Source organism: Dermochelys coriacea, chromosome 1, assembly GCF_009764565.3.
Source record: "Dermochelys coriacea isolate rDerCor1 chromosome 1, rDerCor1.pri.v4, whole genome shotgun sequence".
NCBI classification, from domain to species: domain Eukaryota; kingdom Metazoa; phylum Chordata; order Testudines; family Dermochelyidae; genus Dermochelys; species Dermochelys coriacea.
In genome coordinates this window covers 242,213,479-242,240,079 of record NC_050068.2, presented here as the reverse complement: position 1 = coordinate 242,240,079, position 26,601 = coordinate 242,213,479, and the positions used below count along the sequence as shown (strand labels likewise).

Below are 26,601 nucleotides of genomic sequence, written 5' to 3'. Positions count from 1 at the left end.
TTCAGGTGGTATCAATGAGCTGGGATGAATCAGAGGAAGGAGTGGAGGTCTACAGGTAAAGTCCTGAAATAAAAGGGGAGACTTATTTCTTACTTTTGACAGTCTCCGCACTCTATCAGCCCATTGGTCTCTTTGATGGTGGTCTCGTACACGAAGACAGGGTATTCTGTGTCGCACGGCTGTAGCATATCATGTTTCTTATGTTTGTGAGCTGCAATGGCAAAAAGAGATGAAGTCAGAAATGAGGACTGGGGAACGGAGAGACTGAGGGCTGGTCTACATTACCATGGTAAATCGATCTAACTTACGCAACTTCAGTTCCGTTATTCACGTAACTGAAGTCAATGTAGTTCAATCCATTACTGCGATGGCTATACTGTGCTATGTTGACGGGAGAGCATCTCCCATTGACTTCCTTTACGCTTCTCAGGGAGGTGGAGTACACAAATCAATGGAAGAGTGCTCTCCCATCAATTTAGCATGTCTTCACCAGACCTGCTAAATTGACACTCGCTGCATCGATTGCAACAGTGCTGATCTACCGATAAGTGTAGACATGCCCAGAGAAATGGATTGAAAGAAAAATGTGGATAGTGCCAAAAAAAAAGGCAAAGTTACTGACAAAAATGAAGTGTACTGATATTTAAAGCCACTAGGTGGTGTGGGAAAACCAGCATAGCAGGAGAAATGTTTGAGATATTACTCTATGGTTACATTGATAAAGTAACACTAGGCCTTATCACACACTGTTTTTAACTGTACTCATATAGTTAAAGTGGTACAACTCCCCTACCATGGATGCTCTTATAGCAGTACCTTACATCAGTACAGCTATTCCCATAGTGAACGAGAACAAGCTATACCAGTATAAGGTACTTTTAGACTGGTTCAACTGAGTCCCCAGTTGGGGGGATGTATTGATTTAACTATTTTAGCATTACCATAGCACTATTAGTGAGGCAGAGTTAAGCCAAGATATTGTGGAAGGAAAACCTACGTTGCCTGTTAATATTTGAAGTATATAAAACAGTGTGGTTTATTTCATATGAAGGAGTGGCTTATCATTTGTTCATTTCCTGAATAGCTCCTGGAAAAAGAGACATAGTGGTAGCTTGGTCACCAAGTTCTCTACAAGACCTAGTTAGTCAAAGGCCCCTTCATACTTGCTGATATTAGAAGAGGCCAAGGATCCATCTGAATTGTAGTAATAATTGGCTAGGCTTTGTTTAGTCAGCCAATCACTAAAGAGTTTAGTATTTTCCTCCATTTGTTGACTTCTCAGAGACCTAGCCCATATTGGCAGCTCAACAAATGGAACAAATAACACCTCTATCACCATCCATCGGCAGTGCAAAGACCTGCTGTTAGGCACCACTGCCTGCATTGCTCTGAAACCTCACTGCAAATTCAGGACCGTTGCAGGAAAAAACCCAAGAGGACTAGTTTGCTTGCCCCTTCCCATCTTAAGGCTTCTAACTAAATGCTTTGTGAACCTCCCCTTTCCATTCCTAGGAAACTCAAATTGTTCAGTCTACTTACAATGATGGAAGACGGACTTGGCTATCCGAGTCACATAATGAAGATGGGTTCACATGACAGTCGCACAAGATGGCAGCACAGTGAATGTATGAAGTCATATGCGGAGGTCATGGATGGAGCGAGGGGAAAATGAAAGAAAGCAGAGAAGGAAGTGATGATGAATAGTACAGGAATCAGACCCTATGAATCACTAGTAAGGATTTCATATTACAATACAGCCTAATTCATACAGATCCTTCCAGCTCCTAATGAGGCATTGTGCTCAACTATTGTGCAATGTTCTGTTTTCGTTGTCTTGACTGATAGATACCCTATAGAAGGTAGTAGGAAATGACGACAAATTATAGCTTTTTAAAACCATTCTGTATCATTTAATGGAGAATTATATGTTGGCTATAGAACTCCATAGAACCTGAGGGAGTCTTTCAACTGAATATGCACCACAGCTGACTTATATATTCAATTGGTCCAATGTGGGGAAAACTTATCAGGATACCAGGGGAGAAGAAACCATTCTACTGCTTCATGTGATATTAAGCTGCTGTGAAGTCACTGTAGCCCCAGGCACTGGGACACTGAGACACGAACTTCATTCTGAATGCTTTTCAGCTTTGAAGCTTCAGCAGGTCTTGAACATGGTGGTAATAGGACCCGGAGACTAAATTCCTGGTGCCAATGTGCTTGGCACTGTGCAAAATTTCTCTGTGTAACTCCTTCCTCCAGTGGTGCTGTAACATTTGTGTGCTATGGGGTAGCTGTATTCCTGCATACTTACCATCTGCCAAGTTGTCTGAGTGCCAGAAGCCGCAAATATTAAACTCCAAAAGAAATCTGACAAAAGAGCAAGAAGAGAGGACATTTTACACTAGTCCAGAAGGATACAGGTGTCACAGAGATGGCCCAGTGGACTGTCAGGGCCTAAAGAGCCCAAGTTCTAAAATGTGCAATGTGAATTTTCTTGCAGAAGAAGCCTGAGACCTTTTTCACCCCTTCAGCACATCCCTTGGGCTCTCTGATTTGCTCTGTTCATTCTGGAATGGCTAATTGTGCCTTATTCCCAAAGGACAGTGTAGGCTGCCTCGCACCCAGTGCATTCATTAGCTCCATGGCCTTTGAGGCTGAGAAATGATTCAAGCATCGTGAGAACCAGCTGTGGAGCAAGGATTGATCAGTGTGACAGAAGCAGGTACTATGCAAACACAGCAACAGCTGGTGAACTAATTTGTACTAAAGATGGGCTCAAGCCTTGGACTCTGGCTCCTTTCCAAACTTCAAGAATGTTTTAGATTCAGTGCTTCAGTTTGGGTCCAATGTAAAGACTGATTGAAGCAGCAACATTTGGACCCAGATGTAGATCTGAACTTCCTCAATCTGAGGGGAAGCTGACTCCCGTGCTCCTGTTTAAACTTCTCTTCTCTCTCCCCCCCATTGCACCATGTGCAGGAAACACAGGGTATAGTCTCCAGAATGTCACTAGGATCCTTATTTGAACAGACTAATTTCTTCTTTCTTTATCTCTTTTCAACTGAACAATTGCTCTCAACTGATTTTAGTCAAATCTGAAAAGGAAGGATGGTCTAGTGGTTAAAGGAACTGCATTGGGAGTTGGGAGATCTAGGTGATATTTCTGGTTCTGCCACAGACTTTGCACTCTGATGACCTTGGGCAAATCACATGACCACTCTGTGCCTCCGCTTCCCAATCTGCAAAATGGGAATATTAGTACTTCTGTATCTCACAGGACTGTGGTGAGGTGCTCAGGTACTATGGTGATGAATGCCACAGAAATGCCTATGCAGTAGAACCTCAAAGTTACGAACACCAGAGTTATGAACTGACCAGTCAACCCCACACTCATCTGGAACTGGAAATATGCAGTCAGGCAGCAGCAGGAGGGAAGGAAAAAAAAAAAAGCAAACACAGTACAGTTCTGTGTTAAATGTAAACTACTAAAAAAATAAAGGGAAAGTAGCATTTTTCTTCTGCATAGTAAAGTTTCAAAGCTGTATTAAGTCAATGTTCAAACTTTTGAAAGAGCAGCCATAATGTTTTGTTCAGAGTTACAAACAACCTCCATTCCTGAGATGTTTGTAACTCTGAGGTTCTGCTGTAGTCATGTCTTAACAAGGAACCTGTGCTTGAATTTGTTAGATCTCTCTCCTGTTGGTGTGATCCTCCCAAACTGATGTACTCACACGAGGAAATCACTTATCAGCCACTTCACTGCAGCGAAAAAGGTATAAATGAGCTGGAGAAAAAGAAAAAAGAGAATACCATAAAGATCTGCTCACAGAAAAGACAGTCGTTCTGCAGGACTCAATATTTTATCTAGGTTCTCTCTACCAAGCAAACTCTTGGAAATGGGCTAGAATTTAAGCTCTTGGAATCGATGGGAAATTTGCAAAATGCATCAAAAGCCAGTGGAGTCTCCTTGCTACCAATAATATCTCCACAATTCCACTTACATTGGGTCAGAGAGTTTATTCCAAATGTGCATGGGACTTTGAAGATGTAATTACTTCGTGATTTTCCACTGGTATGGATGACCTCTGGGAGCACAGAACAGGGAGGAAATAAACCAACTAAATGGGACAATGCCGGTTTAAAATGCTGTTATCATCTGATGGTAAGTGGTACTTTTGGTACAAGCTGTGGCACTAGCAGCCTTGCACTAAAGTTAATATTGTCTGCTTTTGACAACACAGCATATTAACTCATATCCATCCAGCCTTTTTTAAAGTGGATTGCCTACTGCCCAATCTACCTATCTTTTTAGGTAGATCCTGGCCTACATGCTATTCTCAGAACGTTTAGCTTTGGTCCCTCTATTCCATGTCTTCATCTTTTCCATGGTAGTCTGAATGCCTCTTCCTAGAGACTTTCTCCTGATGCTGACATTGCAATGCCCAGTCAATTCCTCCATTTTCATCTACAGATTGTAACCTAAGAAAAACCTGGCACTGTACTGGAGACAGTTCATTGCATAGATTTCTGTGGTTCCCTATATGCCTGATGGACATGATGGGCCAATTTCAGACCGCATTGAAATGGCTGAAGGAAATGGAGTTGCATTGTCCTATATCAGGTTTGAATTTCCTATCACTTGAGAACAAACAACTCCTTATCTCTTAACAGGAATATGTTTCAAGGCATTAGAGAAGTTCTGGACCAAACTACTGATGAACATTCATGCAATGGGCTGACTGTAGGGAGATACGTACACTGAGCAGAGGCCGGGCACCGCTGTGATGATGGTAGGGCATTTTACACATGGCCTGATAGTCGTACATTGTCACTCTATAAAAAGCAAAGCAAAACAAGCAAACAAACAGTCAAAAGCAAGAAGTGCGACCATCCATGAGATAGTCACTCAAGTGTGAGCTAATTTTTTTCCTACTCAGGCTATATCCTGGATATATTTTTGTACATAAGAATTGCCATGCTTGATTTGACTGATGGTCTATCTAGTCCACTGTCCTGTCTGTGGCTAATGCTGGATGCTGCTGAGAGAGGTGTTGTAGCTGTTGTAACTTTTATGTTGAAATGTTCCCAATTAATATGAAGCTGTTAAGAAAAGGGTGCAATAAAACACAACTTAGTTTTCAGATTAGAGCCCCATGTCTGTTACAGACAATCTATTTAGCAAAGGACCACTAGGCAACACTGTGAATGATAAACTGAACTTGATTCAAAAGAAAAATTATTAGTTAAGCAAACAGGCATGCAATTACTGCTTACACAATACTACAGTTATATTTGCACTTGACGGTGAAATAGTCTGTCAATGCGTGATTAGTCCACTGACAACAGAGTAAAGTACAGTTTTATAAGCTTGGAACCTAACGGTACTTTTTTGATATTGATTGGAAGTCTCCTCAATTTTAACAAAACTACTTTTTTATAACTATTATAAGAATAATTAACATTAAACCCACTTATTACTATATTCACATTTTTGCCATCTTTTTGTTTTTTTACATTGCACATTATTTAAATTGACATCTATAACAATGTATTTTCATGCTACTAATAGAGATAACATTTTAATAAAACATTTATCATTTTTAAAAACACACTAAAACACTGCTAAAACTAGTCCTAAGCAAAATATAGGAAGGACATGAGCAAAGTTACGTTGTAGCCAACTTCAATTTTTCTATCTTACTGTTTTCAACTTCTCTCTAACTTTTCTTACACTAGCAACTTTAATTTCTCCATACTCTTCTACACTTAGGCCAAAACCCATTTTTTTTACTTAACACAGGCTACACTGTGCAATACTATATCAAAGGAAGAAATTTCTTCCTGAATTCAGATGGTGACCATTGTATGTCCTCAAGCAGGAGGATTATAATTTATCTACCTGAGTAATCCATTTTTAATCCATCTAAATGTTTAATTTGTTTCTGAATTTACTAAAGAATTAGTGTGCATGCAACTAAACCAGTGAAGGACATTCAAAGGGAAAACATTTTCAACCAACTGTATTGCAGCTACTGGGGAGATCTCTGGCAGCCAGCCAATCATTTAAAGTCTTTCAAGGCCTGATGAGAAACTGAAAAGCTTTCAACCAAAAGCAGACACACACACCCACACACACACACCCACCCACCCCACCTTCTAACATATGGGACTAAGACATGGGTGCAGTTCACATAGTGCAAGACTGGGGCAGTTTTGGATTTAGTTGATCCCATGATGCTTTGCAGTAGCTGGATCCAGTAAGCAAGAGAAGCCTGTGTCACGGAGTGTGCGGGAGTCTGGGCCCTGCACCCCTCTTCCTCTACCGTGACTCTCAGCTAGCCAGCAAAATGGAAGGTTTATTGGACAATAGGAACACAGTCTAAAACAGAGCTTGTGGGTACAACCAGGACCCTTCAGCCAAGTCCTTCTGGGGGGCAGCCTAGGAGTTCCCTGCATTCCACCACCCAGCACAAAACTGAAACCAAAACCCCTCTAGCAGGCTCTCGCCTTTGTTCAGTTTCCTGGGCAGAGATGTTACCTCCCCCCACCCCTCCAGGCTCAGGTTACAGGGTCATCCGATGAAGTGAGCTGTAGCTCACGAAAGCTTATGCTCAAATAAATTTGTTAGTCTTTAGGGTGCCACAAGTACTCCTTTTCCATCCCCAATGAAACTCCCCTGCCACATTCCCAGGTCAACACTCCCCCCTCCCTGCTGCGTCACAGCCTGGCAGGAGAAGGGAGAAAACAAGAAATGTGAGGATTCTGGTAAGGGGGAAGATGCTAGGTGAAGGAGAATCTGTAGGAAAATTGACAGTAGGGAAATAAACAATTGAACTTCCTGCCCCATCTCATGGTTTCCCTCATTGTCCTTAAAGCCAGCTATACCACTGTCACTGGGACAATACATTCCATCCCCACCTTTATCACCTTCTAACAGAAGAAAGGTACAGAGGAGATCTCCACTTACTGCCTGAACATTCCCATGTTTAGGAGTTGGGTCATTACTGAGCCGTCCACTTCACCAAAAAATTTTCCGGTCTGCACAGACAGTGTGATAAAAGGGGAGAGGGAAGAGAGAAATGTTAGTGATAAAGTTCCCAAGCTTTCTATTGGTGAAACCAATTCATTTGGTCTAAAAACTGTAGGATATACTGCCTGGTGAATACTGTTAATAAACAACAAGCACCTTTAAAGAGGTATCACATAGCTCTAGCTTTTGATTGGCTGAGAAGTTTGAGGTGGGGGCCTGTATTCTCTTGTGAATATTTGTGACCTGTGCTCACAGGTTCTGAAAGCATGTGCCCCTCCTGCCTGAGCTAAAAGACTCAGCTATGTTAGCTCAAAATCTGTAGCTGACTCGTAAATCTCTGTGTGGTTCAGCGACTATAGGGGGACAGAGAGCCAGAATGTGTATGTGCAGTTACATGTTTATTTAGGAACCATAAGCAATTTTACAAATCACAGCCACACAGGTACCAAAGATGCACTATTAACAAATACTAAAATGGCTGTATCACTTTTTTTGTTTGAGAGACATTGTGCAAAGATATAGTCAGGATTATTGATTGGACAGGTTATTACAATATCAGAGGGTGAACATTTTTTATACAAGTCAATGTATGTTGCCTCTGGAGATTTTCTTGAACTCAACAACAATTCTGCCTTTACTTACTAACAAACCAGAGTAAGTCCACTATAGTTATGTTTAACATTTGTCAGAGCAATGATTTGTTTTCAGGCAAGTGTGCTTTCTCTGAGGATGGGCTAGGGTAACTAAATAGTTATTTATTGGTCTTCTGTCCATTTTGCAGTGTACAGATCTGATGTGTTAATTTTTCCATAAGAATTATCTCCCATATATTATGGAACCATTCTTCTAGTTTGGCGAAAATTCCCTTTTCTAATGAGAAACTAGTTTAGCAGCCAATAGCAACTGAGAGATTAATTCTTCATTACTGTGAGTGTGACCATTTCCACTAGGAAGCCTCAGGAGGATTTACCAAAGAATCACTTGATAATAATCATCCAACATTAGTAATACTTGGTTAAAAATCTCCTCCCAACACTCTTTAAGAGCCAGACATTCCCACCACACATACATATGCACAAAGTCACCTCTTCCCTGCACAATTTGGATTTTAATCATCTCAGACACAGTCAGAGGTGTCAGAGCAAGCTGTAGTTCTTTCACCTCACTGGCTCTTTCAATCTGATTATGGCGATTATTGGTCCAGCTGCTTCATTTAGTACCATTCTGTAGCAGTACTGAGAGCCAGAACAGTCGGATTTAACACCACATAATCTGCAGCTGGCATGGCAAGGTCAAAGGGCCATTGTTGGACTATGAATGTGGCCTGTCTAATTCAGGAATATTGGGATGTCTTAGTGAGATCCTGCAATTCCTCCTGAGCAGAGAGGGCCTGATTCTCATTTGCAGTGGCAATGTAAATGTTGAATGGATCCTTAATATAAATGAGAATAAGCCCAGAAAGTACACCCAGAAAACAGCAATGATCTGGCCTTTTGACCTACAGTACTAGATTTTCAAAGCTAGGTACTTTTATGTACTGTGTGCTTGATAACATGAGAGAACTCAATTTTTAGTAAACCCAAATGGCTCTTTACAATCTTTACACTCAAACTCTTTACAAAGCAACTCTTTACACTCATTAAAGCCCAACTCCTAAGCTTCAGCAGCTCTCAGCTTTCCCTAAGCTACTTGCTTCCTTTGGGAAGAGGTTACTGGACTGCTCCCTCCCCTCCAGGTCCCAAGGCATAGGGAGGCCTGGCTTGCAAGATCCACTGTCTGTTCTTAAAACTATCTCCTATACTGTGGGCGGAATCCCTGTTGTCAACACATGGATCAAAGCGAGGCTATATCCCCTGGACAGGGGGTGGTGTCAGATCAAGGCAAAGGACAGCAGCAGAATGGAGTGAGAAGAGACATGGGAAAGAAGATCTCTCAGGTTCTGGAGTAGCTAAGGCCATTGAATCCCAGTTGCTCATGTCATCACTATAAGAACACACACACTTTGGAACTTTCCTATCTTTTTAACTTGAAATATATGCTGGGAAGTGTCACACTGTTGGCAGGTTCTGTTTGTTTTAAACAAGAAGCTGGTTCCTTGATTGCCTTTCTTTGGCCAAATGCAGGGAGAAATAGGAACGAGGGCCCACCACTGTTCATGCTCGAGCAGTAACAGTTTGTGCTGCCTTGAGGTGCAGATAGGATGCGGGGAGAGCTTCCTCTTGAGACACACGGTACTGCATGACTCACTGGACTCTCCCGCACGGACTCATTCATGATCTGATGTGCTTCCTGGTTTGTTTTGCATGATGAGCTCTGCAGGCAGAACTTCTGTCCTTCTCTCTTTTATACACAGACATTGGCCTCTGTATGTAAATTGCATACACTTGCAAAACACTGGTATCAGCATCAGGTACTAGGCACATATAACCTAAATAGCTAACTCGGATAGGGATGCAATGTTGCAAGCTGGCTGACTTGTTCCCTCAAGGAAATCCAGATTCAGAAACGCTCCCCTGTGTTAAGATGCCCCACATGTGGAGATCCAGGAAGGCTGCAGTGTGGTGAGTTGTCCTGTGTGCAAACACAGACCAGGAAGGCTGCCCTACCCAGACCTCAGGCTCGCGATTGAGTAAATCTACTGCCTGTGTGTTCTACTGGCTGCGTAGCTGCCATTTGTTTGATGTCTGTCGCAGAGGAAAAGGCTGTAGGAATCCCATGTAGGATTCAACAATTTAGAGCCCAATGGTAACAGGTGAAACAAAGGCCAATCTAAATACAAATGAAACATGAACAAAAGAAAGTCACTGGCAAGCAGTGGACTGAGAAGGGAAATGATGAATTTCCCTAGCTCTGGGGAGTTAACAGCTAAAGTAGCTGACCGCACTGGAGCCTGCCAGAATGCCTGATCTCAGAGGTACACGGATAATGCTTATAATTTATCCAAAGCCATGGTAATGCCAGGTTTTCACTCAGTCAGCTCTTCTAGAGAGCAGCTTTGCATAAACCCCACTTTCCATAAGACCCAGGGGCAATGCAGAGGCCGCACAAGAGGAATACAGGTGCCATGTGCCCAGCACTGACGGCAGTAATGACATTAAGCAGTCTGCCGTTGTCTTTGCTCATGGGCAAATGGCTTCAGGGATGTAACTTTTTTTAAGTATGTGAGGGTCAAGGTAAAGAAATAGTCGAACTTGGCCAAAAAAACACCCCAGACCTACAAACAGTAAGAACATAGGAACTTCTCTGCAAGAGCAGACCAGGGTCCATCTATTCCTGTATCCTGTGGCTGACAGTGGAGACTTGCAGAAAAATCTGCCCAAAGGGGAAGTTCCTTCCTAACCCACTCTCAGTTGGTGGCTGATTTATGCCCCGAAGCATAAGGGTTATATCCCTTCTACATTTTTTAATCTGTCTAATGGAATTGTGGATGGTCTCATTAATCATCTAAATGACCATGCTGTTTTGAATTCTATTAAATTCTTGACTCAGTGAAATTGTGTGGCAGTGAGTTCCACAGGTTATTGGAATGTAATGAAACAAAGGTTTTCTTTTATAAATTTTGCTTTTTCTATTTCATTAACTGTCCATTATTTCTTGCATTATGAAGAAAAGTAAATAGGCAAAAATATTCATTTGCTCTCTACATTAAACCATCCTGATCTTTTCAGTGTTTCCTCTTGTGGAATTCTCCCCATGCCTCTAATAATTTTTTCAGCCACCTTTGAAGCCCCTATATCTCTGTTGCATCTTCTAGCAGAGGATGGCCAGAACTAAACACACCATTTCAGGTGAAGGCATATCAGTGACTCACCTAATGGCATTGCAGTATGTGCAATATTATTTTCTACTTCATTCTTTATGCATTGGAACATTTTGTTTGCTTTTTTGACATCATTGTACACTGAGAAGATATTTATATTGAGATGTCCGTAGTGCTCCCCAGGTCGCATTTCTGAGAGTTAAATTAGAGCCCAGAAATGTATACGTGTAGTTCAAATTATTCCTTCATATGTTCATTACCTTACAGCTGTCAATACTGAATTTCAACTGCCATTGTATTGCCTCTTTGCCTAGCTTCATTAAGTTCTTTTGATGTTCCCCACAGTCTTTCCTAATCTTGATTTACCTAAATAATTTTATCTGCACTGTTCACCATCTTGCTCTTTCCCTCCCTCCCTTTCCCAGATTATTGATAAATATGTTAAACAACACTATTCTAACTATGGAACGTGGGGACACGCCATTGGTAAACTTTTCTATGTTGTTAATGGACTGTTTATTCCTATTCTTTGTTATCTGTCTTCTAACTACTTTCTGGTCTATGACAGTACTTTATTTCTAACCCCATAACTACACAGTTTCTTTAGCAGCCCCTTGTGAGAGATTTTGTCAAAAGCTTTTTGAAAGTTCCAATAAAGTATAACTGGTTCTCCACTATGTACTATTTTGTGGACACTCGCAAAGAATTTTAAGAGGTCAGACAGAATTTCCTTTACAGAAGCTGTACTGTTTGTCATGTCCATTTGGGTGTTTTACAATTCTGTTTTTAAGTATCACTTCAACCAGTGTACCTGGTACTGAAGTAAGGCTGCAGTTATTCCCAGGATTACCCCATTGCCTTTTTAAAAGACAGGTACAATATTTGCAACTCTCTGATAATCTGGCATAGGGTGGATTTTAATGAAGTTGCATATTTTTGTTAGATTAAACATTTCATTCTCCAGCTCCTTTCTACACCATCTGACCATGCTGACTTACTGCTCTTCAGTTTGAGTTTGTTCCTGCATCTCCTTTTTTGACATCGGAATCCCTGAGAGTGCCCCATCTTCATTATCTAAAAAGAGTAGGTTTGGGATATGTATCTCCCCATCATCTCTAGTGAAGATAGACATAAAGAAATAATTTAGGGCCAGATTCTGTCAACCTTACACATGCTAAGTAGCACATTACATCACAAACAGTCTGACTGTGCTCAGTGGCACTCTTGTGGAGTAAGATGATACTCATAAAATGTAAGGGGATCAGAATTTGGACCTTAGTTTCTCAACAATTTTCCTTACTTGCTGCCTTAAACCCCAATAGTCCAGCAGACCTACAAATTCTCTCGCAAAGTTTTCTCCTTCTAATTTACTTAAAGAATTAATTTGTTTCTGTCTTTGGCTTTTTGCTCTTCAAATTCCTCATTAATTTCTACCTGTGACAGTCTATACCACTATGGTCACCATTTTTACAAGATCATGATCATTTTGTACAAAGTATGCCTTGTAAGGTATCATTTGAAAACTCATAATCTGCTGAACATTAGTGTTCTGGTAAAATAAGTATATCATCATTGTATGTAAAGTTATAGGATTCTACTGTATCACATTGTAACATGCTCTAAGTTAAAAAAAGCAGGCCCAAACCAGTTTCTCAGGAACAAAGGACAGACCAACACCCAGTCCGGTGTTAAAGAGCTATCATGGCTTAAGCCGCCATTCTCCAACAACAGGAAGGTGTGAACGAGAAATTTACATTTAATCACAGGGACGGTTCAGAACTCACATACACAAGAGACTATTTGTCACCTGCACCTCTGCTGGATCAAAGAGGGGTAGTGATATAAAAATGAGTGTTCTCTCCAGTGGCCTCCAATTCACCTCTCTTCCTTCCATCTTTCTGCTCATGACATCAATGAATACCTGAAGGACACTGAACTAAGGGGAGGGGTCCCAGACTGAAAGGACACTCAGTCTGTGAAATTTACTGCAGCATATGGTGAGGAAAACCTTTGCTTTGAATTTTGTTAGTTTAAGTTAACCATTAGCTTGCATTTTACTTTTTTTTTGTAACCAATACTGACTTTTATGCATCATCACTTGTAATCCTTTAAAATCCATCTTTCTGTAGTGATAAACTTCTCTTATTGTTTTATTTTAACTAGTGTATTTGGATTGAAGTGTGTGGGAAAACTCCATTTGGCCTAACAAGGCCTGTGCCTATCATTTTCCTTTGATGAAATGGCGGACTTTCTATGCACCTGCATTGTTCAGTAGTGTGCTGGACAGTACAAGATGCATAGTTCTAGGAGACAAGTCTGGGACTAGAGAACTTGCTGGTGTTACTCTGCAGTTTAATTCATGAGTGGCTAGTGAGTAGCGCTCAATACGTGGTTGCTGGGAGTGATTTTACATGCTAGAGGTTGTGTGTGAGCAGGCTAGGAGTGGATGTTCTTACAGCAAAGCACTGTAAGAGGCACACCAGGCTGGAGAACTGAGGGGACACAGCTGTTCAACAGTCCAGACTGTACCCTGGGAAATGTCACACTACCTTATATTGTACCCGCCATAGTTTATGCTCCTTTCTATTGGCTTCACTTGAGCTGGATTTCCATTTTTTGAAGGACACTTGTTTGGCTTGAGAACCCAGCCATTTAACCATCCTGTTTCTTTTCTTGCCTTCCTGCTTCTGTTTTAGTTTATGGGAATGAATGCCCTTTGCAACTCTCGTAGATTGTGTCAGTAGCCTCCAGGGTCAGGGTAAGAATTTTAATTTCTTTACTTTTGACATAAACACCTTTTTGACTAGTTTCTTTATCTTTAAAAATTCCCTTTCTGAAGTTCAGTGTCACAGGGCCTTCGGTACCTTCTCTCCCTAAAGGATGTTGAGTTTAATTATACTGTGGCTGCTCTTACTTAATGATTCAGCTAGAGTCATTTCTTCAACCAACTCCCAGAGACAGAATGATATCAACACTCTGCATTCTCTAGTACCCTTCCATCTGAGGGCCCCAATGCATTTCACAGGCACTCATGCATTCATTAATTAAGACTCACCATGCCCCCTCTATTCGACACTGGTGAGGCCTCATCTGGAGTACTGTGTCCAGTTTTGGGCCCCACACTACAGGAAGGATGTGGATAAATTGGAAAGAGTACAACGAAGGGCAACAAAAATGATTAGGGGTCTAGAGCACATGACTTATGAGGAGAGGCTGAGGGAGCTGGGATTGTTTAGTCTGCAGAAGAGAAGAATGAGGGGGGATTTGATAGCTGCTTTCAACTACCTGAAAGGGGGTTTCAAAGAGGATGGCTCTAGACTGTTCTCAATGGTAGCAGATGACAGAACGAGGAGTAATGGTCTCAAGTTGCAATGGGGGAGGTTTAGATTGGATATTAGGAAAAACTTTTTCACTAAGAGGGTGGTGAAACACTGGAATGCGTTACCTAGGGAGGTGGTAGAATCTCCTTCCTTAGAGGTTTTTAAGGTCAGGCTTGACAAAGCCCTGGCTGGGATGATTTAACTGGGACTTGGTCCTGCTTTGAGCAGGGGGTTGGACTAGATGACCTTCTGGGGTCCCTTCCAACCCTGATATTCTATGATTCTATGATTGCTATTCTCATTTTATAGATGCAGAAACTGAGGCACTAGAGTGACTTGCTTAAGGCCATATACCAAATCAGTCCCACACCTGGGAACAGAACTAAGGTCTCCTGACTCGCAGCCCTAGGCTGTAACCTCCAGACCCCGCTCACTTACCAATTGCTGGGGGAGGGTTTCAGCAGATTGGATGTAACACAGTGAAGCCTCCTTGCTGACTTCTGGTATCTCCATCTCCTCCTGTCGGCCCCAAGCACCCCTCCCCAGTGGTTGTTTGATCTGGTGCTTGGAAGGACAAGTGAGAAAGCAGGGGCCTATTCTGTGTCTCCAAACCCCCTTGCTCCCTTGTTCAAGACAGTGGTAGGGAGGACACTGTGTTGAATGCCCTGCTCTGCTGTGTGGGGGCCCTGATCCTGGGTCTGCATATTGAATAACTGAAGGCTGATGCAACTGAACTTTCCCCTCTATTGCATAAGCAGATCCGAGCCCTCTTACCTCTGTGGATCCCTTAGAAATGAATATAAACCCATTATTATCAATGAGGAAGCAGTTCAGATTCTGCGGAGATAAAAGGAAAAGGAAGTGAAATTACAGATGGCACTTTGGTTATGGTTGGTTGTTTACTGTTACCAGTATATCAGGGGAGGTAGTATAGCCTAGTGGACAGAGCATTGTCCTGGGGCTCAGGATACCTGAGTCCTATTCCCAGCTCTGCCATTAGCCTGATGTATGACCCTGGGCAAGTCACTTCCCCTCTCTGTCTCCACTTCCCCTCCCACCCTGTGTCCACTTTGCTTATAGTACTTAAAGTATAGGCTCTTTGGGGCAGAGACTGTCTTTTACTCTGTCTGTGTGAGGTGCTACTGTAATATAAATAGTATTTAAGAAAACACTACACACTGTTGGAAAAGGAAGGGAGGTCAGACAGCACTCTTGTCAATACAATAGTAATAATACCTTGCATTTATCTAGTGCTTTCCACCTGCAGATGTTAAAGTGCTTTACAAACAATAGTGAGCTAACCCTTGTTACGATCTCCATTTCACAGATGGGGAAACAGAGCACAAAGGCTAAATAATTCTCCTATGGTCACACAGTGAGTCAGTGGCAGAATGAAGAACAGAACCTGGGACTCCTGACAACCAGTTCTTCTGCTGTAAGCACTAGATGATCCTGCCTCCATCTAGATTTTTTTTTCCCAAGAGAAAAAGATTCCAGATACTCCAGAGGCAAAAAATCTGGGATAAGAGTGAGAGGACCCTGGTCAAGCTCCATCATTTCATGGGCAATTCTGATCTTCTATATTTTTCAGTTTATCCTATTGTCTCAGACTGAGGGAGAGATCAGGATCCAGAAGAGACCCTCTCTGAGCAGGAAAAAAGGATTCTCCTCTGACCCCACTGCTCACAGGAGAGGACATTCTCTCCAGAACAGAGCTGGGTTCCAATGGAAGAGCAGCTGGTGGAAACCTTGGTTGGCATGAACATAGGGTGAGAAGCCCCTTATGTTCTCCATTCTAACAGGCATTCTCCTCAGCAGCCACTAGAATCAACTGGCCAAATCAGAGAGGAGATCGATGCACTCTGAACCCAACATGCTGTATCATGGTGATTTCATCTGACCCAGACAAGCACCCTGAAGGACTTGGTGCTAGGTCAAGTCCTATACTGAATGTTTGGCTCACGAGCAGGGGGACTCTGGTCGTGGTCCTGCTGAGCACTTCTTGTAAGGTGTTGAGCACCTTTGACTCCCATTGATTTTAGTGGGAGCCAAAGGCTCCGAGAACCTCCCAGGAGCAGGCCCTCTGCCATTGACCTCCTTACCCCATAATGCTCACAGAGACCCTTTAACTAACTCAATGAAACTTACATCATCCTGACAGCTCAGCGGACACAGGCCATCCACGCCACTGCACTGGAAAGGAACAGGAGAAGTTAAATGATGGCAGTGTCGTATCTCATTGTCCTTCCCCTTGAGACTATCGCACAAAGGGTCTACATCTTACAGCTGGGTACAGGTCAACGAGTTAGTTATCATTTTGAAATAGACTGTCTACGCAGCACACACTTAATGCCCTTAAGGCCAGTAATGGTTCTGCCCTCTACCCGCAATCTAAGTCCTCAAAATAACGAGTATTGTCTCCACTGAATATTACACGTGAGCCTGGTTCTGCCTCCCTTATCCACTTTGAGCAGGACCAGACTACTGCACTGAGCAGCACAGCATGGGGAGGAGGTGACCAGCCCTCTGTGGAGAAAGAAGTGGTTTGGGACTATTTAGAAAAGCTGGACGAGCACAAGTCCATGGGGCCAGATGCGCGGCATCCAAGAGTGCTAAAGGAGTTGGCGGATGTGATTGCAGAGCCATTGGCCATTATCTTTGAAAACTCATGGCGATTGGGGAAGTCCCGGACGACTGGAAAAAGGCTAATGTAGTGCCCATCTTTAAAAAAAGGGAAGGAGGATCCTGGGAACTACAGGCCAGTCAGCCTCACCTCAGTCCCTTGAAAAATCATGGAGCAGGTCCTCAAGGAATCAATTCTGAAGCACTTAGAGGAGAGGAAAGTGATCAGGAACAGTCAGCATGGATTCACCAAGGGCAATTCATGCCTGACTAACCTAATTTCCTTCTATGACGAGATAACTGGCTCTGTGGATGAGGGGAAAGCAGTGGATGTGTTGTTCTTTGACTTTAGCAAAGCTTTTGACACGGTCTCCCACAGTATTCTTGCCAGTAAGTTAAAGAAGTATGGGCTGGATGAATGGACTAGATGGTGGATAGAAAGTTGGCTAGATTGTCGGGCTCAATGGGTAGTGATCAATGGCTCCATGTTTAGTTGGCAGCCGGTATCAAGTGGAGTGCCCCAAGGATCACCCTCGGGCCAGTTTTGTTCAATATCTTCATAAATGATCTGGAGGATGGTGTGGATTGCACCCTCAGCAAGTTTGCAGATGACACTAAACTGGGAGGAGAGGTAGATACGATGGAGGGTAGGGATAGGATACAGAGGGCCCTAGACAAATTAGAGGATTGGGCCAAAAGAAATCTGATGAGGTTCAACAAGGACAAGTGCAGAGTCCTGCACTTAGGATGGAAGAATCCCATGCACCGCTACAGACTAGGGACCGAATGGCTCGGCAGCAGTTCTGCAGAAAAGGACCTAGGGGTTACAGTGGATGAGAAGCTGGATATGAGTCAACAGTGTGCCCTTATTGCCAAGAAGGCCAATGGCATTTTGGGATGTATAAGTAGGGGCATTGTCAGCAGATCGAGGGACGTGATCATTCCCCGCTATTCGACATTGGTGAGGCCTCATCTGGAGTACTGTGTCCAGTTTTGGGCCCCACACTACAAGAAGGATGTGGAAAAATTGGAAAGAGTCCAGCAGAGGGCAACAAAAATGATTAGGGGACTGGACACATGACTTATGAGGAGAGGCTGAGGGAACTGGGATTGTTTAGTCTGCGGAAGAGAAGAATGAGGGGGGATTTGATAACTGCTTTCAACTACCTGAAAGGGGGTTCCAAAGAGGATGGATCTAGACTGTTCTCAGTGGTAGCAGATGACAGAACAAGGAGTAATGGTCTCAAATTGCAGTGGGGGAGGTTTAGGTTGGATATTAGGAAAAACTTTTTCACTAGGAGGGTGGTGAAACACTGGAATGCGTTACCTAGGGAGGTGATGGAATCTCCTTTCTTAGAAGTTTTTAAGGTCAGGCTTGACAAAGCCCTGGCTGGGATGATTTAGTTGGGGATTGGTTCTGCTTTGAGCAGGGGGTTGGACTAGATGACCTCCTGAGGTCCCTTCCAACCCTGATATTCTATGATTCTATGAATCTATGATTCTTTGAATAGGGACTGCTCATAGAGCAAGGCACTACTCAGGGCTTGTCTACATTGTCAGTACATGGCAAGCTGGGGTAGAAATCTACAGCAATCTAGCTTGCTGCGTACTAACTGGTGTCTGCTTCCACACACTACAAGTACATCACAGTGCACTAAGGGAACTTCTAATGTGCTTTAGTGGGGTTCACCTGGGCAGTTAATGTGCAGCAGGCTAGAGCATTGTATGTTCACAGCCCAGCTTGCCATGCACTGGCTGGATAGCAAGCCCTCAGTGCAAGAGTGGCAGAATCAAACCCTCTAGTATTAATAACAAAAATTATTATACATTAGAGAGAAAATATAGAGTGCATTTTCATATTTCATAACATCTTGACCAAATAAAGGCATTACATTTTAGGGATGCATTATTCTCAGGCCGTGTTTTTTTCCAGACAACTAATGACACAATAGAATGTGAATGTGCTTGGATAGCCTCAGGCATCATCCATTTGCTTCATTCAAGGATCTACAGATACCACAGTTGACATGTGTGTCACACCACTGAACTGGATAGGGACAGGAGGAGTTAAACAGTGAGTAACAAAAGCCTTCAAGCGATTATTCATTTCATAACTATTCCGTGTTTGTGTCTGTCTCTTTGTGTTATTTTTTAATGTTATTTTCCTTGGGCGCAGGGGAGGGAAAGTTGACACAGTGTTGCCAATTTCTCACCGGGGGGGTCCCCTTCTATGGCTTTCCTGAGGTTTGGGAAGAATAATGACAAAGATGACAGGCCTTGCCTACTCTGGATCAGCTGCTGATTATTTTAAAACTGCAATAAATTTTATAAAATAACCCCCTCTCTGCCTGCCCTTCCTGGCTGTTTCTGAACAGCTGCAGGTAAATAGGCCTCTCAAACCACAGCAAAACTATTAATCGCAGCTAGTGTTTCCCATCTCAAGATCTGCAGCACAGAGTTGCTATTTCCATGGAGCCATCCTGGGTCCTGTAGGTGTATTTCAAAGGATGATCAAAGAATTTTCAGTTTGTTTCAGGCTCCATGGGTTTGTGCCGTTGCATCTTCACGCCACAACTACATCAGCTCTTCACATCTTGATAATGGTTTAATAGACAATGACATTACTTGGTCCACTGTTATGATGTGTAGGTGTAAATGTTACCTTGTCACAATGGGATTATTTCATCCCTGCATGACACACACAAAAAAGTGGCAGCCCTTGACGTCACTCTGGATTTTCTCTGGTTTGTGCGGCTGAGAAATACGGCCATAACAAACCCAAGAGTATTACCCATAGGGATGAAGATTAACAAACCAAAGTGAAGTCAATTGAGTTAAACTGAGGGATAGTTTGGGCTCATTGTGTCTTTTAGCTCAGGGGTTGAAGTGTTCTCTCAGAACTACCAGTTCCACCATTGCCCAGCAATGGAATTTCATTATACTGTAAACACTTCAGGAGTGAGAGAGTTTGTGTAAATGAGATATGGGTACAAGCTGCAAATATCTGGATCCAGATTTCAGACACCTCCAAGGTTAAGGCTGTTCAGATCTGAGGGTTTAGTTCATCCTAAAATAAAGTCAGGGGCCACTTACAAAATTCAAGTCCAGATCCATGTTCAGATTTCAAGCCCCTCCTACAAAGTAAAGTCCTGGGTGTTGGTTTGATCCTAGCTTAGTTTGATCCTAGTTTAAATCTATAATGTTATTGTGCCTGTTGATGAGGGCAGCAGGGAAAAGTTTACTAATAATGTACAGATGGAAAAGTGGATAGTCTTCCGAGGCGAAGTTTGAATGTATCAATTAGGATTGTACCATCCAGTCAGTGGCCAGTTGGGGACTGGCCCAGAGAAGCGTGATGCAGCAGAATCTGACCAAACCCAAGAGTTCAGGTGAAAATCCCCAATAAACCCAGAAGAATTATTTTCAACATGAAAGGCCACAACACCCATTCCCAATTCATGAGTTCCCATCTACATGCTTACATTACAGCACCCCTGTTAGCAGCATGTAGACAGATTCTCATCTCAGCATAGGTGTGAATCTGGAAGGACTCTCTTAAAGCCTTTGGAATTACTCTGGGTTTGCAGCAGTGGGAATGAGATTAGAATCACCCTTGTTCATTCTGCTCGAAAAAGAGTAGGAAATTTACATGAGAAAACCACAGGGATGGGGATAGTTGAATTTGTGTTCCCTATTTATTTTGGGACTGCCTCTTCAAATGTTTCGGCATCACTACTCCAAGGGACCAATCCACATCAGGCTCTGTGGTTTCTTGGGTGGGTCTCTGAATCACTGCAATCCAGTCTACTTTAAGCTTTGCCAAAGTCATGTATCAGAGTAGCAGACGTGTTAGTCTGTATCCGCAAAAAGAAAAGGAGTACTTGTGGCACCTTAGAGACTAACACATTTATTTGAGCATAAGCTTTCGTGAGCTACAGCTCACTTCATCGGATGCATGCAGTAGATAAACTGTAGCTGTAGCTCACGAAAGCTTATGCTCAAATAAATTTGTCAGTCTCTAAGGTGCCACAAGTACTCCTTTTCTTTTTTCAAAGACACTTAATTACTGCAAAGAAAAACACAAGATAAGTGAGCTTGGACTGTCTCCAGCTACTAGAGGCAAGGGACAGCATATACCATACAATGACATAAAATACATGTGACAAACAAAGCGTCATACAACACAGGCAGGCAGGGACACAGCAGGAAACTTTGGGAGATCTTTCTGTCCTGAGCTCCTGTCTACTTACATCAGTGTCATTGGGCTGGGTGGGAGAGTGGGTATGTAGAGCAGTACAGTATGCAGGAGAGATGTGGAGAGAAAAAACAAAACGTTCATTAGTGACTCCTTATTGAACCGCTATCAAGTGCCTGTAAGTCGGGCAAGCTCTTCTTTCACATGAGTGAGAGTCAGAAACAGGGCTTCATTCCTGATCCAGGAACCACCCTTCAGCTTCTTTATTGTCTCTTTCCAGGCTCATTTCACCCCAGGAATTAATGTATATTAATATGTGTTTACTTCCTTGGGCCATATCCCCCAGAAGGTTCTTGTACAACCTCCTTTCAACAACCCTCCTTGATAAACCTCCAAGGAGCTCCTATTCCCTCTGTGGGGAATCTCCTTATTGACAGGTATCCTGTTAGACATACAATCAGGGCACCTCAGTCTCCAGCCTGCCAAGAGCCCTCCCTGTGCCACCAATGGCAATAAAAATCCTTTCCCATTCCCCTCAGGTTCTCCAGTCTTGGAAACAAGTTTCCTGAGCTCAAACCAGAATAATTCTAACCTGGTAACCGTTCCCTCTGTGGGCACCAGGCAGACATTTCATTCTTTGCTTCTTCAGTCTGATGAGATTCCTCCCGACAATGTGCTGCTCATATTCCCTAATATTTTGAGAGTGCCCCTTGCTGGTAACAAAAAGGCATTTCCATTCTCCTCCTTATCATACCCAGGAAATGCTCTAGTTATCCCAATTCTCTCAATCTGATGAGAGTGTCTGAACTAGCACAACATCGCAAATTTCTCCTGGCCTTCTAGCCTGGAGCAAGTCTTCTTATTTATTTATTTTATTTTTTATTTTGACAGGCTAGTAGGACTTCATCAATATCATCATCATCATCATTGCTGAGATCAGGATAGTAAAGGAGGACAGGGAGATTTTGTGTCCCAAATTACAGCTTTCCATGATAGTTCCAAAAGCCTGAATGAGTGCAAACATATTTCCACAATGAATGTGTCAGCTGCAACAGAATTAATGCCAGGCCAGTTAACGCAGCATTCCTAGAACAGACTTGCAGCTCATGCAGCATTAGAGCCATCAAAGGATTAGAGAAAAGTGTAACTTAAAACTTATCTACCACATAAATCTATTTAATACATATTTCACAAAAGCCTTCAGGGAAATGCCACCAGAAATCAACGTGCATAGCATGGGACAAGCAAAAAGAAGGTGGTGAAATCGTGTCTCCACAGAATTACTGCCATTCCTACCTGCCGTGTAGCCATCCAGAACTTGTGTTGGAGTAATTCCAGCTTAATTTGCACACCCACAGCTATGGGGAAACAAAAGTGGGGAGGGAGGGCAGAGGGGTGAGAGAAAAATAGCTGCAAGTTAGGAAAGGAAAAAATATTTGCATGAAACAACAGGACGAAATTGCACTCGCAGCCTGATTCCAAGTGTAAATGACTAACTGAAAGGTAAGCACTGAGTCAGACAGTCAAGTGAGAGTCAGAGGTTTAACAGGGTGGGAGAAAAGGAGGTGTCAATTGCTGTATTGAAATATTGACACCTCCCTCCCACTAAACACTACAGAGCTACAAACGGATTAAAAAAAGGCTTTTATCTTGGGCTGTCAGGTATTTTCAGGCCAGGGTGGACTGTTACGATCATCTAGGCTGATCTATTGCGTATAACACACTTTGACTCAGAAAAGTAGGCCAGTGTTAGGAGTGTGTTTCAAGCCCCCACCTCCAGGGAGACTGCAACCTGAATGCAGCAATAAAGAATACATCTACACTGCAATTTAAGGCGTAATTGTAGGCATTGTAGGGAAGATGTGGCAGCATGGACTTCAGCATGGGCTAGCAACCCAAGAATGTACCCAGGCTCTCCAGTGGGCTTGTACCGGGGCGGCTAACCTGCGCTGAAGCCTGTGCTGCTGTGTCTTCAATGCTATTGTTACCCATGCTAGCTGGATTAAATACTTTACAATTACACTCTGATTTGTAAAAAGAAAAGGAGGACTTTTGGCACCTTAGAGACTGACAAATTTATTTGAGCATAAGCTTTCGTGAGCTACAGCTCATTTCATCGGACGCATTCAGTGAGCTGTAGCTCACGAAAGCTTATGCTCAGACAAATTTGTTAGTCTCTAAGGTGCCACAAGTCCTCCTTTTCTTTTTGTGAATACAGACTAACACGGCTGCTACTCTGAACTCTAATTTGTGGTGTAGATGTGCCCATAGGACATTCTTGATCAACAATAAAAGTTGCAAAGTACACAGAAATATAACACCTGTCAGTAGAAAAGGGGAGATTTTAACTCATTGGCTGCTCTTCATAGAATCATAGACTTTATCAGAAGGGACCATTATGATTGTCTAGTCTGACCTCCTGCACAAAGCAGGCTGCAGAATCTCACCCATCCACTCCTGTAACAAACCCCTGACCTATGTCTGAGCTATTGAAGTCCTCAAATCATGGTTTAAAGACTTCAAGATGCAGAGAATCCTCCAGCAAGTGACCCGTGCCCCACGCTGCACAGGAAGGCGAAAACCCCATAGGGCTTCTGCCAATCTGCCCTGGAGGAAGATTCCTTCCCGACCCCAAATATGGCGATCAGCTAAACCCTGAGCATGTGGGCAAGACTCACCAGCCAGACACCCAGGAAAGAATTCTCGATAGTAACACAGATCCCACCCTCATCTAACATCCCATCACAGACCATTGGGCATATTTACCGCTAATAGTCAAAGATCAATGAATTGCCAAAATTAGGCTATCCCTTCATACCATCCCCTTCATAAACTTATCAAGCTTAATCTTGAAGCCAGATATGTCTTTTGCCCCCACTGCTCCCCTTGGAAGACTGTTCCAGAACTTCACTCCTCTGATGGTTAGAAACCTTCGTCTAATTTCAAGTCTAAACTTCCTGATGGACAGTTTATATCCATTTGTTCTTGTGTACACATTGGTACTGAGCTTAAATAATTCCTCTCCCTCCCTGGTATTTATCCTTCTGATATATTTATAGAGAGCAATCATATCTCCCCTCAGCCTTCTTTTGGTTAGGCTAAAAAAGCCAAGCTCATAAGACAGGTTTTCCATTTGTCAGATCATCCTAGTAGCCCTTCTCTGTACCTATTCCAGTTTGAATTCATCCTTTTTAAACATGGGAGACCAGAACTGCACACAATATTCCAGATGAGGTCTCACCAGTGCCTTGTATAACGGTACTAACACCTCCTTATCCCTACTGGAAATACCTCGCCTGATGCATCCCAAGACCGCATTAGCTTTTTTCACAGCCATCTCACATTGGCAGCTCATAGTCATCCTGTCATTAACCAATGCTCCAAAGTCCTTCTCCTCCTCTGTTACTTCCAACTGATTCGTCCCCAGCTTCTTGTTATTAATCCCTAAATGCATGACCTTGCACTTTTCACTATTAAATTTCATCCTATTACTATTACTCCAGTTTACAAGGTCATCCAGATCTTCTCTGTATTGGCACTACCTCCCAGCTTTGTGTCATCCGTAAACTTTATTAGCACATTCTCACTTTTTGTGCCAAGGTCAATAATAAAAAGATTAAATAAGATTGGTCCCAAAACCGATCCCTGAGGAACTCCACTAGTAACCTCCCTCCAGCCTGACAGTTCACCTTTCAATATGACACGTTGTAGTCTCCCCTTTAACCAGTTCTTTATCACCTTTCATTTTTCATATTGCTCCCCATCTTTTCCAATTTAGCTAATATAATGTGATATGGCTATGAAAAAAGCTAATGCGGTTTTGGGATGCATCAGGAGAGGTATTTCCAGTAGGGATAAGGAGGTTTTAGTACCGTTATACAAGGCACTGGTGAGACCTCACCTAGAATACTGTGTGCAGTTCTGGTCTCCCATGTTTAAAAAAGATGAATTCAAACTGGAGCAGGTACAGAGAAGGACTACTAGGAATATCTGAGGAAAGGAAAACTTGTCTTATGAAAGGAGACTTAAGGAGCTTGGCTTGTTTAGCCTAACTAAAAGAAGGTTGAGGGGAGATATGATTGCTCTGTATAAATATATCAGAGAGATAAATACCGGAGAGGGAGAGGAATTATTTAAGCTCAGCACCAATGTGGACACAAGAACAAATGGGTATAAACTGGCCACCAGGAAGTTTTAGACTTGAAATCAGACGAAGGTTTTTAACCATCAGAGTGAAGTTTTGGAATAGCCTTCCAAGGGAAGCAGTGGGGGCAAAAGATATGTCTGGTTTTAAGATTCTACTCGATAAGTTTATGGAGGAGATGGTATGATGGGATAATGGGATTTTGGTAAGTAATTGATCCTTAAATATTCAGGGTGAATAGGACTAATCCCCTGAGATGGGATATTAGATGGATGGGATCTGAGTTACCCAGGAAAGAATTTTCTGTAGTATCTGGCTGGTGAATCTTGCCCATATGCTCAGGGTTTAGCTGATTGCCATATTTGGGGTCAGGAAGGAATTTTCCTCCAGGGCAGATTGGAGAGGCCCTGGAGGTTTTTCGCCTTCCTCTGTAGCATGGGGCATGGTTGACTTGAGGGAGGCTTCTCTGCTCCTTGAAGTCTTTAAACCATGATTTAAGGACTTCAATAGCTCAGACATAGGTGAGGGTTTTTTGTAGGAGTGGGTGGGTGAGATTCTGTGGCCTGCGCTGTGCAGGAGGTCAGACTAGATGATCAGAATGGTCCCTTCTGACCTTAGTATCTATGAATCTATGAATCTATAATATTTCCCCATGTGGAACCGTATCAAATGCTTTACTGTAAACGAGGTAAATTAGATCTACTTCGTTTTCTTTGTCTAAAAAATCTGTTACCTTCTCAAAGAAGGAGATCAGGTTGGTTTGGCACGATTTAACTTTTGTAAAACCGTGTTGTATTTTGTCCCAATTACCATTGACCTCAATGTCCTTAACTACTTTCTCCTTCAAAATTTTTTCCAAGACCTTGCATACTACAGATGTCAAACTAACAGGCCTGTAGTTACCCGGATCACCATTTTTCCCTTTCTTAAAAATAGGAACTATGTTAGCAATTCTCCAATCATACGGTACAACCCCTGAGTTTACAGATTCATTAAGAATTCTTGTTAATGGGCTTGCAATTTTGTGTGCCAGTTCCTTTTAATATTCTTGGATGAAGATTATCTAGACCCCTCCTCCCCGATTTAGTCCCAATAAGCTGTTCGAGTTTGGCTTCTACCTTGGATGTGGTAATAACTACCTCCATATCCTCATTCCCATTTGTCATCCTATCCTTATCCCTAAGTTCTTCATTAGCCTCATTAAAGACTGAGGCAAGGTATTTGTTTAGATATTGGGCCATGCCTAGATTATCCTTAACCTCCACTCCATCCTCAGTGTTTAGTGGTCCCACTTCTTCTTTTTTTGTTTTCTTCTTATTTATATTTCTATAGAACCTTTTACTCTTGGTTTTAATTTTAATAATGCAAGGTCCAACTCTACATGGCTTTTGGCCTTTCCCACTTTATCCCTACATGTTCTGACCTCAATAAGGTAGCTTTCCTTGCTGATCCCTCCCATCTTCCACTACTTGTAGGCTTTCGGCTTTTTCTTAATCACCTCTCTGAGATGCTTGCTCATCCAGCTTG

The 26,601-nt window shown here is 42.6% G+C and overlaps 1 protein-coding gene across 3 annotated transcripts in view; it reads right to left on the bottom strand.

Moving 5' to 3' along the window:
- Positions 1-26,601, bottom strand: part of CACNA2D4 (calcium voltage-gated channel auxiliary subunit alpha2delta 4) — a 212,421-nt gene that overhangs the window by 11,305 nt on the left and 174,515 nt on the right. For 2 of the 3 annotated variants that reach the window (XM_043517792.1, XM_043517780.1), the window contains exons 27-35: positions 22,227-22,288; positions 20,986-21,000; positions 16,262-16,306; positions 14,888-14,950; positions 6,971-7,041; positions 4,761-4,836; positions 3,735-3,787; positions 2,315-2,370; positions 94-211 (exon numbers count right to left, since the gene is read on the bottom strand). In XM_043517792.1, coding sequence (XP_043373727.1) covers positions 94-211; positions 2,315-2,370; positions 3,735-3,787; positions 4,761-4,836; positions 6,971-7,041; positions 14,888-14,950; positions 16,262-16,306; positions 20,986-21,000; positions 22,227-22,288 — 559 coding nt within the window. Of the gene's footprint in view, positions 1-93; positions 212-1,539; positions 1,561-2,314; positions 2,371-3,734; positions 3,788-4,760; positions 4,837-6,970; positions 7,042-14,887; positions 14,951-16,261; positions 16,307-20,985; positions 21,001-22,226; positions 22,289-26,601 lie in introns of all 3 variants that reach the window. The other variant, XM_043517786.1, reaches the window with a different exon arrangement.